At 32.6% G+C, this 15,974-nt stretch overlaps 1 protein-coding gene across 5 annotated transcripts in view; it reads right to left on the reverse strand.

The window, feature by feature from the left end:
• CCDC171 (coiled-coil domain containing 171) overlaps positions 1-15,974 on the reverse strand; it is a 356,155-nt gene that overhangs the window by 91,512 nt on the left and 248,669 nt on the right. For all 5 annotated transcript variants that reach the window (XM_047767619.1, XM_047767618.1, XM_047767620.1 and 2 more), the window contains 2 exons: positions 13,501-13,646; positions 11,465-11,519 (listed from right to left, as the gene is read on the reverse strand). In XM_047767619.1, coding sequence (XP_047623575.1) covers positions 11,465-11,519; positions 13,501-13,646 — 201 coding nt within the window. The remainder of the gene's footprint in view (positions 1-11,464; positions 11,520-13,500; positions 13,647-15,974) is intronic.

The raw sequence follows: 15,974 nt of genomic DNA on the forward strand, positions 1-15,974 counted from the left end.
GGTATATAAAGAAATAAGAAAACAGAAAAGAAAATAATACGAAAAACAGAAAATAATAGGAACTGTTCCTGAGGAAGCCTAGATATTGGATTTATCACACAATGCCTTTTTTACCTTTTCTGAATTTATTTTAGCACAGACCAGCAATTAAGTATAAGATTCTTTGTTACCAATGATATTGTTGAAAATGTGTCCTCAATATCCTTCATATTTTTCTTGAAGTAGAACTGATTACAATGTCATATTAGTTTCAAGGGTATAGCATGGGGATTCAATTATACATATATATATATGTATATTCTTTTCTGGATTTGTTTCCCTTATAAATTATTACAAAATATTGAATATAGTTCCCTGTGCTATACAGCAGGTCCTTGTTGGTTATCTATTTTATATATAGTAATAGGTAAATGTTAATTCCAAACTCCTAATTTATCTCTCCCTCTTCTTGTCCTTTTCATACCATAAGTTTGTTCTCTATGTCTGTGGGTCTAGATCTGTTTTGTAAATAAGTTCATTTGCATCTTTTTAACATTCTACATATAAGTGATATCATACGATATTTGTCTTTATCTAGCTTACTTCAGTTAGTATGATAATCTCTAGATCCATTCACATTGCTGCAAAAGGCATTATTTCATTATTTTTAGGGCTGAGTAATATTCCATATATATATTTGTGTATAGTGTGTGTGTGTGTGTGTGTGTGTGTGTGTGTGTGTGTATTTAGGTTGCTTCCACTTCTTGGCCAAATAGTGCTGCTATGAAAACTGGGGTACTTGTATCTTTTATGATTAGCGTTCTTTCCAGATATGTGCCCAGGAGTGAGACTGCAGGATCATATGGGAACACTATTTTTAATTTTTTAAGAAATCCCTATACTGTTCTCCATAGTGACTGTACCAATTTACTTTCCTACCAACAGTGTAGGAGGGTTCCTTTTTCTCCACACCCTCTCCAGTAGTTTTTACTTGTAGACTTTTTGATGATGACCATTCTGACCAGTGTGAGATGATACCTCATTGTAATTTTTATTTGCTTTGCCATAATAATTAGTAATGTTCAGCATTTTTTTATATCCCTGTTGGTCATCTGTATGTCTTCTTCAGAGAAATATCTTTTAGATCTTTGGCCCATTTTTTGATTGGGTTGTGTTTTTGTTGATATTGAACTATACAAATTACTTGTAAATTTTGGGGATTACTCCCTTGTCAGTTGCATCATTTGCAAGTATCTCTCCCATTCTGTAGGTTGTTTTTTTGTTTTGTTTATGGTTTCCTTTGCTGTGTAAAAGCTCTCATCTATAATTATGTCCCATTTGTTTACTTTTGTTTTAAATCTCAAATAAGCAACCTAATCTTACACCAAAAGCAACTACAAAAAGAAGAACAAACAAAATTTAAAGTTAGTAGAAGGAAATAAATCATAAAGATCAGGGCACAAATAAATGAAGCAGAGACAAAAAAAAAAAAGAACAGATCAATGAAACTAAAAGCTGGTCCTTGTAAAAGATAAATTGATAAAACTTTAGCCAGATTCAGCAAGCCAAAGAGGAACAGAGCTCAAATTAATAAAAATGAAAAAGGAGAAGTTAAAACCAACACCACAGAAATACAAAGGATCGTAAGAGACAAGCAACTATGTGCCAATAAAATGGACAACCTCAGAGAACCAGACAAATTCTTAGAAAGGCACAATCCTACAAGACTGAACCAGGAAGAAATACAAAATATGAATAGACCAAAATTGAATTTGTAATTAGAAAACATTCAACAAAGGTCCAGGGCCAGTTTCACAGGCAAATTCTATCAAACATTTCGGGAAGAGCTAACACTTATCCTTCTGAAACTATTCCAAAAAATTGCAGAAGAAGGAAGCAACACTTCCAAACTCATTCTATAAGGCCAGCCACAATATTCTGATACCAAAATCAGACAATGATACCACAGAAAAAGAAAATTACAGACCAATTATCACTGATGAATATAGATGCAAAAACCCTCAACAAAATACTAGCAAACTAAATCCGACAATACATTAAAAGAATCATATATTATACCCAGGGATGTAAGGATTTTTCAATACCCACAAATCAATCAAGGTGATAAATCACATTAATACACTGAAGAATAAAAACCATATGATCATCTCAAAAGATGTCAAAAAAGCTTCTGATAAAATTCAACACCAATTTATAATAAAAACTCTCCACAAGTGGACATAGAGGGAAACTACCTCAACATAATAAAGGGCATATATGACAAACTCAGAGCTAACATCATACTCAATGGTGAAAGCATTTCCTCAAAGATAAAGAACAAGACAAAGATGCCCATTTTTGCCACTTTTATTCAAGATAGTTCTGAAGCTCTAGCCACAACAAGTTAAAAAAAATAATCAAATTGGAAAAGAAGTAAAACTGTCACTGTTTGCACATGATATGATACTATACATAGAAAATCCTAAAGACACTACTAAAAAACTACTAAATCTCAGCAATGAAAAATAATGTTGTATGTCACAAAATTAACACACAGAAATCTGTGGGGTTTCTATACATCTAACAACAAAGATCAGAAAGAGAAATTATGGAAACAATTGCATTTACCATTGCATCAAAAAGAATAAAATACCTAGGAATAAACCTGCCTAAGGAGGCAAAAGATCTAGACTCTGAAAACTCTTAAGATGCTGATGAAAGAAATTCAGGATGACACAAACAGATGGAAAGATATACTGTGTTTTTGGACTGGAAGAATCAATATTGTTAAGATGACCATATTACTCAAGATCACAGAGTTAATACAATCTACAGATTTAATGCAATCCCTATCAAGTTACTGATGGTGTTTTTCACAGAACCACACACACAGAAAAAAATGTATTTGTATGGAAATACAAAAGACCCCAAATAGCCAAAGAACTTTTGAGAAAGAAAAACAGAGATGGAGGAATCAGGCTTCCTGACTTCAGATTATACCACAAAGCTACAGTCATTTAAAAAGTATGGTACTGGCACAAAAACAGATATAGAGCTCAACAGAATAGGACAGAAGGCCTAAAAATAAACCCATGCACTTATGATCAATTAACCTACAGCAAAGGAGGCAAGAATATACAATGAAGAAAAGACAATCTCTTTCATAAGTAGTGCTAGGATAACTGGACAGTTATATATAAAAGAATGAAATTAGAACATTCTCTAACATCATATACAAAAATAAACTCAAAATGGATTAAAGACCTAAAATTAAGATTCGATACTCTAAAACTCTTAGAGAAAACTACAGGCATAACACACTTTGGTATAAATCACAGCAGCACCTTTTTGGATTCATCTCCTAAAATAATGGAAATGTCACACAATGACTTTAAATCAATTACTTCAAATATGCTTAAAAAGTTAAAGGAAACCATGTACAAAGAATCAAAGGAAACCATGAAAGTAATGTCTTCCAAAATAAGAAATACAAATACATAAAAAGAATAAAAAGGAACCAATGAGAAATTTGAGGGCTGACATATTCAAAGTGCTAGGGAAAAAAAAACTGTCAACCAAGAATCCTATATCCGACCAAAATGTTCTTCCAAAATAAAAGAGAATGTAAGACACTCCAAAATAAACAAAAACATGAGGGTTTTCATTTCAACTAGTCCTGTCCTAGAAGAACGGCTCAATAAAGGGAGTCCTTTGGTCTGAAATGAAAGAACACTGAACAGTAACTCAAGTCCACAAGAAGAAATCAACAATACCAGATAAATATAAAAGTCAGTATTAAGTTATTTTTTTAATTTGTAACTTTTTTTTTTCTTTTGGGGCCGTACCCACAGCATATGTAAGTTCCCAGGCCAGGGGATGAATCAGAGCTGTAGCTTCCAGCCTACACCACAGCCACAGCAACACAGAATCTGAGCTGCGTCTGCAACCTACACCTCTGCTCACAGCAATGCTGGATCCCTGACCCACTGAGCAAGGCCAGGGATCAAACTTGCATCCTCATGGATACTAGTCGGATTCATTTCCACTGTGCCACAACAGGAACTCCTATAACTCGTTTTTTTCTATGATTTAAAAAAAAAAACTACACATCAAACAATAATTATCAACTATTTTTATGGTACACAATGTGTGAACACATAATTTAAGACAACATAGAAGGGGATGGAACTATATAATAGGAGCAACATTTTAAATACTATTGAAACTAAGTTGGTAGTAATTCAAAACAGACTGCTATAAATTATGGTGTTAATTGTAATCCCCAAGGTAATCACTAAGAAAATAACTAAAAATATAAGTAAAATGAAATAGATACAAATCAGTATAAAACACATACCTAACACAAAAGAATGGAGGAAACATTTTATATATAATTAATATATACAAATTATATTAATATAATTTTATATAAAAATTTACATATGTAAACAAAATATAATAAAAAGGAACATGGTATAAGTCTTTCCTTCTAATTAAATGTCAGAAATTGGCAGAATTGTTTAAAAACCATGATTCAACTATATGCTATCTATAAGAGAATCATCTTATAAACAAAGATAGGTTGAAAGTGAAAAGATAAAAATGATATTTCACAGAAAAGGTGACTAAAAGACAGCTGGAGAAGCAATTCTAGTATCACATAAAATATACCTTAAGACAAAATTCTTTATAAGAGACAAAGAAAGACACTATGTAATGACAAAATGGTCAATCCACCAAGAAGATATAATTTCCATATATACATATACCTAAAGAGAGAATCCTAAAGTAAATGAAACAAAAACTGATGAAATTTAAGGGAAAAATATTTCAACAGTTATAGCTGGAGACTTCAAAATCTCACATCATTAATGAATAGAACTATACAAAAGATCACCAAAGAAGAAGACTTAAAAAGCACTAAACCAATTAGACAAAACAGACATATATAGAATATTCTACACAACAGTAGAATATACATTCTTTTTAAATATATGTCTAACATTCTGTAAGATAGACCAAATTCTGAACCATAAAATAACCTTTAATAAATTTAAAAGAATTTAAATTTCAAAAATTCTATTGAAACCACAAAGAACTGCCTTAATACTAAATAGCAAAAAGATACCTGGAAAATAACCAAATATTTTAGAAATTAAACAACATAACCTTTTTTTTTCCTTTTTTGGCCAGGGATGGAGTTCCTAGGCCAGGGATCAAATCTGAGCCTAAGCCACAGCTGCAGCAAAGCTGGATCCTTAATCCACTGTGCCAGGTCTCGGATAAAATCTGCCTCCTAGTGCTCCCAAGAGGCCACTGATCCCCTTGTGCCTCAGCGGCAACTCCTAAACAATATAACCTTAAAGAGTTAATAGGCCAAAGTAGAAATCACAGAAAAATTAGAAAATACTTTGAGATAAATGAAAACAAAAACATAACATACTGAAACTTACGGAAAGCAGTGACAGAAGTGTACACATGGAAATCTATAGCTTAAATGCCTACATTTAAAAAGATCTTAAATCAATAACCTAACCTTCTTTGTGAGGGAAGTGGAAAAAGAAGATCAAACAAACTCACAGCAAACAAAAGGAAGGAAATAATAAAGACTGGAGCACAGATAAACGCAATAGAGAATAGAAAAATAATAAAGCAAATCAAGAAAACCAAATCTGGTTCCTTGAAAAGATCAATAAAATTAACAAACCTTAACTAGACTTATCAAGAAAAAAAATGATTAGTAAGTTACTAAAATCACGATTAAAAAAGGGGGACATTACTACTGACCTTATAGAAATAAAACAATTCTAAGAAAATGAACAACTTTATTTCAAAAAACTATATAACCTAGATAAAAAAGAGAAATTCCTAGGAGTTCTCATTATGGCTCAGTGGTTAAAGAACCCAACTAGTATTCACGAGGATGAGCGTTAAATCCCTGACCTTGTTCAGTGGGTTAAGGATCTAGTGTTGCTGTGCAGATTCGACCCCTAGCCTGGGAAATTTCATATGCCATGGGTGCGGCCCTAAGAAGACAAAAGACAAACAAATAAAAGAGAAATTCCTAGAAACACATAAACTACCAAAACTGGCTCAAAAAGAAACAAAATCTAATAAATCTTTTACAAAGAAAGAGATTGAATCACTAATCAAAAAAGAAAAAATCCAACAAAGAAAACTGTAGGACCAGATAGTATTATTGGTGAATTCTACCAAAAATTTAAACAATTAATACCAGTATTTCTCAACCCCTTTCAAAAAATTTAAGCAGAGGGGCCAATTCTTAACTCCTTCTATGAGGCCAGTATTACTCTGACACTAAAGCAGAACAGAGTTGGAGGTATCACAAGAAAACTACAGATTAATATTCCTTATGATCATAGATGCAAAAATCCTTAAAAAAATACTAGCAAATCAAATCCAGCAGCATACTCAAATAATTATACTCCATAATGAAGACGTATTTATACCAGGAATGCAAAGATGACAACATATATAAATCAGTCTGTGCAGTAAACAACAGAATGAAGGTTGAAAAAAAAGATCATCTCATTTGATGCAGAAAGAGCATTTGAAAAGATCCACACCCTTTCATGATAAGGAAACCTCAAAAAACTAGGAACAGAAAAGAGCTTCCTCAATTTGATAACAGATACCTATGAAAAGCATATTGAATGGTGTAAGACCAAAAGCTTTCCCCCTAAAATTAGGAACAACACACAAGGATGTTTGTTGTCATCACATTATCATCTAGTTCTAGCCAGGTAATTAGATGAAATAAGGAAGGAAGGAGGCAGGAAGAGAGGGAGGGTGGGAGGGAGGGAAGAAAGGTGTAAGGGAGGAAGGCAGAAAAGGCATCCAAATTAGAAGAAGTAAGTAAAACCATCTTTAGTTGCAGATATCATAATTTTATTACACAGAAAGTCCTAAAGAATTCAGAAAAAAACTGATTAAAGCTAATAAATTCAGCAAAGTTGCAGTATACAAGATCGACACACAAAAATCAGTTATATTTCCATATGTTAGCACTTAGGAGCCAAGATATGAAATTAAGAACATAATTTCATTTACAATGGCATTTCAAATGAATGAAATACTTAAGAATAAATTTCAACAAGTGGCAAAACTTGTACACTGAAAACTACAAAATATTGTTGAAAAATTAGAGATCTAAATAAACAGAAGACATCTCATATCACAGATTGCAAGATTTCATATTAAGAAATCAATACTACCCAAATTGATTTATAAACCTAAAGCAGACACTCAAAATTCCAACTGTCTTCTTCAGAAATAGACAAGCTGTTCCTAAAATTCATATGGAATTACATGGGACCTTGTAAAGTCAAAACAGTCTGGAAAATAGAACAAAGTTGGAGGACTCACATTCCTTGATTTCAAAATTTCCTACACTGTTACAATGATCGAAACAATGTAAGGATAAACATATAGATCAATGGAATAGAAGTGAGATTCCAACAATAAACCCATTCATCTATATTCAAATGATTTTCAATGAGGGTACCAAGATTACGGAATGAAGGAGAAAGAATAGTCTTATTAATATATAGTTCTGAGGTAAATGGGCAGCCATGTTAAATGAAGTGGATCCTTGCATCATGCCATACACATAAATTTACTCAACATGGACCAAAGACCTAATTTAAGAATTAACACTATAAAACTCATTGAAGAAAACAGGGGAAAAATCTTCATGACCTTGAATTTGGCAATGCATTCTTAAATCTAACAACAAACATATGAGAAACATAAGAAAAAAACTGGACTTTATCAGTTAAAAACATTTGTTTTTCAAAGGACACTATGAAGAAAGTAAAAAGAACTTACAGAATGGGTAGAGGGTATAGGAGTGACTGCTGAATGGCTACTGGGTTTCTTTTGAGGGTGATGAAAATATTCTGGAGTTGGATAGTTGTGACAGTTGCACAACACTGTAAAAATGTATTGAAAGCCAATGAATTGTACATTTTTAAATGGTTTAAATGATGTTTTAATGTTTTTTTTCCAAAACACTAAAAGTAGTTGAGAATGCACCTCATGAAAAGCTGCAATATTTTGTTTTTCCTCCTTGTCTTACTTTTCTTAACCTCGATACTCTGAAGATAGCCTTAAAAAAGTTTCTTAATAAAAAGTTAACTTCAGCCTATATTGAAAACAGCCATAAATAAAATACATTTAAATGCAATTAAAATAAAACTTCTGTTTCTTTGAAAAAAAAGTATATGCTTTTACATAAAAAAGGCTGGCCTTCTTTATTAAATACTATGTCTCCCATGGTATGTAAAAAATAATATATAGTCAATTGCTATGTGTAATATGGTTTTAGGATTTGAAAAGTTGAATGTAATGTGTCAAATTTTAAAATTACCAAATATCAAAAAACTAACTGCTTTTCCTAAATAAACATATTTAGTTTAAGTTCTTTAAAGTAAAAGAAAATAATATCTACATGAAAATAAGTCCTTTCTATTTGATTGCTATGTCACAAGTTAGTATTAAAATTCAATTCAGCAGGTTAAAAATTAGTTTTATTTTAGAATAACTGCTGCATATATTGAAAACACATGTGCTTAAGAAATGAATAGCTATACTCTTTGACTATGTAAACTATGCTAAGAGTTTGGATGTAACCACAATCATTTTTACTGTACCAAGAGAGAGCCAGGACCCTCCGTCTGTACCACTCTTAGTTTCCCCAAGACAGCAAAATATCACTGGACAGTCCAAGGTGGCCAGAAAAATAAACCTACAAAAATCACTGGACAGTTCACAGTGGCCAGAAAAATAAATCTGAAATTCTTGCCTGAAGACAGGTGGGTGGCACCTCCCAGAGAGCATCAGAGCGACACCCTGTGCCGCCTCCACCATCACCGATTTGTTTTCATTCAAACATCGAGGAAAAGAGAATTAGCCCAATGATCAATTAGCCTTTCTTAAAATTTCATTTCAACCTTGAAAAGTAATTGATAATTTAAAAATCACTATACAAAAAAATAAAAATAAAAATCACTATACATATAGAAACTTTCAAATATGTAAATCAAAATAATTAACTAGTACCGCTGAAGGGTGGAAAAGAAGCCATAAAACAAAAGCTATCTGCAGTGGCTGTAGGCCAACTGTGCTGACATCTTTCTTTCCATATGACACAATAGTCAAAAGAACTGCAAATGAAGAACTCTATGACTCTAACTGTCCTGTTGCAATCAGTCTTTATCATATTTAAAATATATATTTTGCTGTTCTCATAGAAAAGCATTAATGTAAGACATTTCTATTTCATATTGATGATGGGTTTTGTCTGATGTCAAAGTCCATTCTCAAGAGAGCTGCTATCCAACATTATTTTCCTCTAGCTGGGAAGATGACAAAGGATTTCAAAGGCAACATTAACCAGGATAAAAAGGTATCCCATATACATGACATAATTGATTTTTTTCCTATCCAAAGTCTCGCCACATGCAAGAAAAAAAAATCTAACCAAAGATGTCTCTTTTCCTATAAATCTAAATTTCATATTTCTAGCATGTATGAATTTGATGTGATTATATTTAAACAATACTGACTGGCTAAACTTTTTTAAATGGGAAGGAGAAGAAATCATAGTTCCAAACAATATTACTTAAAAACAGCACTCAGAGGAGTTCCCGTTGTGGCGCAGTAGTTAACGAATCCGACTAGGAACCATGAAGTTGCGGGTTCAGTCCCTGCCCTTGCTCAGTGGGTTAACGATCCGGCGTTGCCGTGAGCTGTGGTGTAGGTTGCAGACGCGGCTCGGATCTGGCGTTGCTGTGCCTCTGGCGTAGGCCAGTGGCTATAGCTCCGATTCGACCCCTAGCCTGGGAACCTCCATATGCCGAGGGAGCGGCCCAAAGAAATAGCAAAAAGACAAAAAAAAAAAAAAAAAACCACAGCACTCAGAGCACTGGTTGTTGTTTTTTGGTTTTTTTTTGTTTTTTTCCAGAATGCCTTTGGTGATAGGAAATAATGCTAGTCACTTTTCTTCTTTTTTTTTAAGCTTTTTAGGGCCACACCTGAAGCATATGGAAGTTCACAGGCTAGGTATCAAATCAGAGCTGTAGCTACTGGCCTACACCACAGCCACAGTAATGCAGGACACGAGCCGCGTCTGTGACCTACACCACAGCTCATAGCCATACTGGATCCTTAACCCACTGAGCAATGCCAGGGATCAAACCCGCGTCCTCATGGATACTAGTCAGGGTCATTACCACTGCGCTACCATGGAAACTCCCAATAATGCTAGTCATTTTGAATATCAATGAATATAGAGGCCCACTCTTTCTAAAATGTTAAAATGTATTAAATATTAGCTTGTTATTTACTATCTCCTTAACAGGATTAGTTTTTAGGATTTTTTTCTTTTTTTTTAAGAGCTGTGCCCTCAGCTATACAGAAGTTCCCAGGCTAGGGGTCGAATCCAAACCAACTGGCCTACACCACAGCCACATCAACATGGGATCCAAGCCACATCTACAACCTACACCACAGCTCATGGAAACGCCAGATCCTCAACACACAGAGTGAGGCCAGGGATTGAACCTGCAATCTCATGATTCCTAGTCGGATTCGTTTCCCCTGCATCACGACAGGAACTCCAGTTTTTAGGATATTTTAAGTGATTTTAAAACTATATTAAATAAAAAATCTGATTCACAAAATTACTTTAAATATGATCATTCATAAATTTAATATATTTTAAAAGTACTAGGTATTTATATTTCCAAGAACTTGCCTATTAAACAATAGAAACATATAAATAACATTTCTCTAATTTTAAATAATAAAATAATGACATCTTTGAATCTGCAGTGCTGACAAAATACACAGTATTAAGTCAATACTTAGAATATTAAGTTGTCAGTGATATCTTAATATGCTTATGTTGCTCATCACTAAAAATTAAAAGTCAATTTATCATGCAGAAGTAACCTAATTTAAAATAATAGACTTAAGTATATTCAATTTCTACTTTAAGAATACATTCTTATAAGAAGGTAAATTACAACTTGAAAAACATTACTGCCTAGTTAAGGTATACAAGTACTGCCAAATACAATACATTATGTCTCTCTAAATATATATGTATATAGGATAGAAGGTTTAAGAGTGGTGAGAGTGTGGTCAAACATTTTATCATTTTGAGACATGTAAGAATCTTAATGACCACCAGTTCACTCAGCAAAGACCACAAATAACTCAAGTACAATGATACCAGTTTGGGGAAACCACTGTTTTCATAGTTTTAGCAAGTACAAAAAGTGAATTCTGAAAGAAGTTATACAATATAGCACTGTCTAATACAAATTTTCAGTCATTTGGAAGCATACTTTTGTTAATTTATTTTTAACAGTGAATTAAAGTACTTTGTGGTTAATAAAATTAATGACTAGGATAACTGTCATAATACAAATTGAACAATTTTGAAGAAAAATTACAGTACCTTATGAAGCATATTTTCTACTGTTCTCATATGGTTAGCAACATATTCTTTGTCTCTAGAAATAAAATGAAGATTACGTATTAGTAAAGCCCAAGCTTTATTCCAATTGCTACCCATTTGAGTATGATTCACTACTACTGAAAAATAAGGTTGGTTTTCATTTACTCCTTCTGAAAGTGTAAAACCTAACCATATTCACTGGTTATATAACCACTTAGCTCTTATCTTCAGTTATATAACCTGCTATAAATTAGAGGGAGGAAAAATCTTACAGATATCTTCAAAATTTAAAAAGAGTGAAAAATAAAAGAAAGAAAAAAGAAATCATGATTACATTATTGATTTAAAATGTGCTGAAAGGTTAGACTTGTGTCCTTTTCGCTTCTAGTGAAAAAAACTTTAGAAATCTTAGTAGTGGAGGTATAAATGCCAGTTCTATGCAAAATATTTTCCTTTCTACATAGGCTTTTTGTGCTATAATAATTACATAAAAATCCTCTATAGCCTTGGTTAGAAATATGCCAGGTTACTATTTCCTTCTAGAGCCCTGTATTTGAATTTAACTTTTATAGTGAAAATAAAATTTTGGATGAAATGGCTGAAGACAAAAATTCAATGGTGAATTACCAATTAAAAACTATAAATATTTAGTGTTAGAACATGTGCCCATGGTCACAGATGATAGACATGACAAATTCCTAAATTAGCAGCAGTTCTGAAGACACAATATGAATCTAGAGGTTTTATAACCTGTTTTCATTAATATTAGAATATTAAGTGCTCTGAGATGTAGTAGAAATTACCTAATTCAAGCTTTTCATTTGACATGAGGAAACTGAGATCAAATAATGACAACAAAAGGCTGATTTGGTCAAATATACATTTTTAAATGACAATTATATATACCTAGTATGGTAGTGCCATGTTATGGACCTTTACAATTTTCCAAAAAATGTATATGTGGGTATTCAAACATGCCAATATTCTGGCATTGTGCAAACTCATTTTTTCATTATTATAATTATGTGAGCCATTTTCCAATCCACCGACAAAGCTGTGGACATCCCCGGATTCCAAACTGCCTGTTCTGTGATTTCATTTACAGACTACATTTATATTTCATATGTTATGCTTAACAAGAGAGTTTGTCTCCAAACATTTTAAAGTTATATACATGTATATGCAAATAAAAATACATATATATGTATTTGTGTGTGTGCAAGTACAGGAATCCAGAATTCCACCTTTAGAAAACACTGAGTTTATTAAAATTAGATGTTTCTTTAATCCATAAATAGATTTTCTTTAAACCATGCTGTTGTAAAAAGGACTGTCTTAAAGTACTCCATGAAATTTGATGTGAGGAACAAATAAAAATACCCAAGAGAACTGTTCAATTTGAACTTCACAGTGTATGTCAACTTGATTACCTGGTAAAAGGAAAAACATTCTCATTACATTTACATAGTTGCCACTCCAAAAAGTGCATATTTTTTTCCATTTAACATATCTGAGTACATAGCTATAAAATTAAATGAATTTTCCATGATCAATGTGTTTCATTGCACTTAAAAAGATGCTATGACATACATGTTGATTATATACTAATGTTTCTTTATGGCAATGTTACTTGTAAGATTAGTATATTATAATATAGGCAGAAGATAATCTGGGAGGCAGTGGGTCAGAAAGGGATGAGCAATATGTGAGAGCAGAAACTATTCAAAACTTTAGTCTTACATCTCGTATTAATGAAAACATGGTTTCAAACATGTAACACTACAACAGAGCCTAAAATACACAAAATTAGAGGTTATATAGAAACTGATTCTTTTCTAAGGTTTCTCAATAAAATATACATTCAGTAGGTTGAGTTAAGAGTTTTCTTTTTGAGGATATATCAGAGAATTTCAAAGAGAGACAGCTGTACTTTTGTTTTCTAACACTGTATTATCCAGGGCTAAAACCCAGAGCATGAAAGTAAGAATTGATCTTTTGTCTGTTTTAAGTGATCTCCCCAAGGTCCAAATGCTCACTTGGCTGCCATGCGGAGGGCACTCTCTGCATCATGGATGTTCTCCTCCAGTCGACGCTTGTCCTGCTCCAGCTGGGTAAGATGTCTATTGAGCTGACGCAGAGATTGATCTTTTCTTCTCAGCTCCATCTTTGCCTCGGAGAGACTCTGCAAGCAGACAGAAAACAGAGTTACTTGTCAGCCCTGATAATTAACTTCAATTTATGCCATAGGCTATTAAACAAAGAAGGATACAGACTGACTGAGAAGTAGACTTGGGTCATTACACATCAAGGTTTCACAAATTTTCTGTAAAAATTTTACATACTTACTAATTAGAAATGATGGAACTGATAGGATTTTGAAAAATGTTCGGCTGCAAAATACAACTCTTTTATTTTTTAAAATACTACAAGGCGAATGCATTTTATTCTTACTAAAAATATCTGATTATAAAAACCTCAGGGTGCATTTTCTTTTAACGATAAGAAATGAAGATTTCAATGGGAAAAAAAACACATAAAATTTAGAATCTATTTAAAATAAGAACATCACCTGCCCAAAGCATATGAGTGATCGAGAGGAAGGTGAATTAAGATACCTATAAGAGAATGTGAAACCCAAGATTTAAGGGTGCCACTGCTGTCTTTATAAATGTCTCTGTAGGTTAACAGTTAGGTTGCTGTACACATCTCAGTGAACAAAACAAACTGGACTACAAAATAAAATTCACTTAGTTCCCATAAAAAGTCTCATGTCAGAGATAACACAAAAGTGATCAACATGTTTCAATAGAGAGAATTATAAATAATACTTGTATTTGGAATTACATTTTCTAGTCACAGAAGTACAAAACTTGTTGTTGATCTCTGCTATGTGCTTTAATCTGAAATAGTCACTCAGCACAAAAATTTCAAATATAAATATATGACTTTATCTTGGAACTTTAAGGCTAAAAGTCTTAGGTCAGAAACTCTTAAGTTAAAAGAACATTTTTTCTATACCTATTTTAAATTCTAGGATGTAAAATAATATGGCAACCAGAGGATCTCTTAGCACTAAAAATCTTCTCATTTCTCTATGAAATTTCTAGAAGATGAGTTTATCAGTTTTTCAATTAAGTTTGTTGAACAGTGAGCTAAATAACTGGTTGCATACACATATTTTTTTGTCTAAGAGTTTAGCCACACATTAACACCCCCAACCATACTTCAAATACCCAGTAAAGAACAACCAAAATACAACAATTTCTCATTTAACATTCTTCTAATAGTATTATTTTAATGCACTTACAATGGGTTGTATTAAAAACTCAAGCTGCTGGCATGGAGCTAAAACAATTAATTCACTCTAGACATTGGAGAATTGAAAGCAATCACTGGCTAAACTACATATGTTAAAATGCTGAAAAAAATTAATTTAGTATTTTTTTTAAAACAGTCAAGGTGCTTTAGACAAGTACAAGTCAAAAAACTAAAAATAAAGCAAACTATGATTACTTTGTAGGTATTAAATTTTATTTTAAATCTTTAGTATTAACAGATCTTCAAGAACATCCCACTAAGGAAACAGTCACTAATTCAAACCAACTTTAAAAAGACAACATAGTAGATTTTAAAAGTCATGCTGAACCTACTTATTTTGTGCCGCTGTTAAGATATTTAAAGGCACTTAAGTATCATGAGATTTCTTTCTTTAAAAAAAAATAAATCCCATTTGAGTCCTTTTAAAGCCAATATTTCTGACATTTTTCGGGTAATAAAAAAATGCTATCTTTCAGATGTGAAGATAAAATTAATGATCCACCTCCAGTTACACATAAAGCTTGAGTTCTTTTTCCAATAGAAATAATAGATTTGTGCCAATCTATTCAAATTCTCTTGCTCGGTAATTCTTAAGACTAGAGATGTATATTTGTGAGGGATATTCAAGGTATTGACTCCTGCCTTATCCAGAATGAAGCTCACTGGTCCAATCTGAGAGAATCCATGACCGCGGAATCACTATAAAACCACACTTGACTTTTCGGCAATTCTATGATACCCTTCCAAAGAAGATATAATTCAGAGAATTAGAATCACTGCTGTATATCTAAATCTTCTAGTTCCCATTGGCTTTCATTTTCACCTCTCAGGAGCAATGGCATAGCACCACCAAACTCTTCTAAAGCTTGCACTATTTCAGAGGCATAGCTGAACAGCCTATTCTAAGACTGAAATTACAGGTAACAATCAAAGAAATGGTGTAAATTAAGTGATATGGTTAACACTTCCTTAGTATGAAAATGAAGAGATAATAAAGTTTTTGAAAAAGTAATCACAGTTACATAACTCATAGATATAAAATTCTCATTTTAAAGAGCTGAGGGATATCACAATAGAGTCGATACATCAGTAGATCTTACGGTTCATGATGTGTGCAAAACATCAAGACATAAAAAGTGATTTGATACTATGTCTTTTCCCTGATATTCACCTTTTTTGTCTTTGGTGACAG

This window comes from Phacochoerus africanus, chromosome 2 (genome assembly GCF_016906955.1).
Source record: "Phacochoerus africanus isolate WHEZ1 chromosome 2, ROS_Pafr_v1, whole genome shotgun sequence".
NCBI classification, from domain to species: domain Eukaryota; kingdom Metazoa; phylum Chordata; class Mammalia; order Artiodactyla; family Suidae; genus Phacochoerus; species Phacochoerus africanus.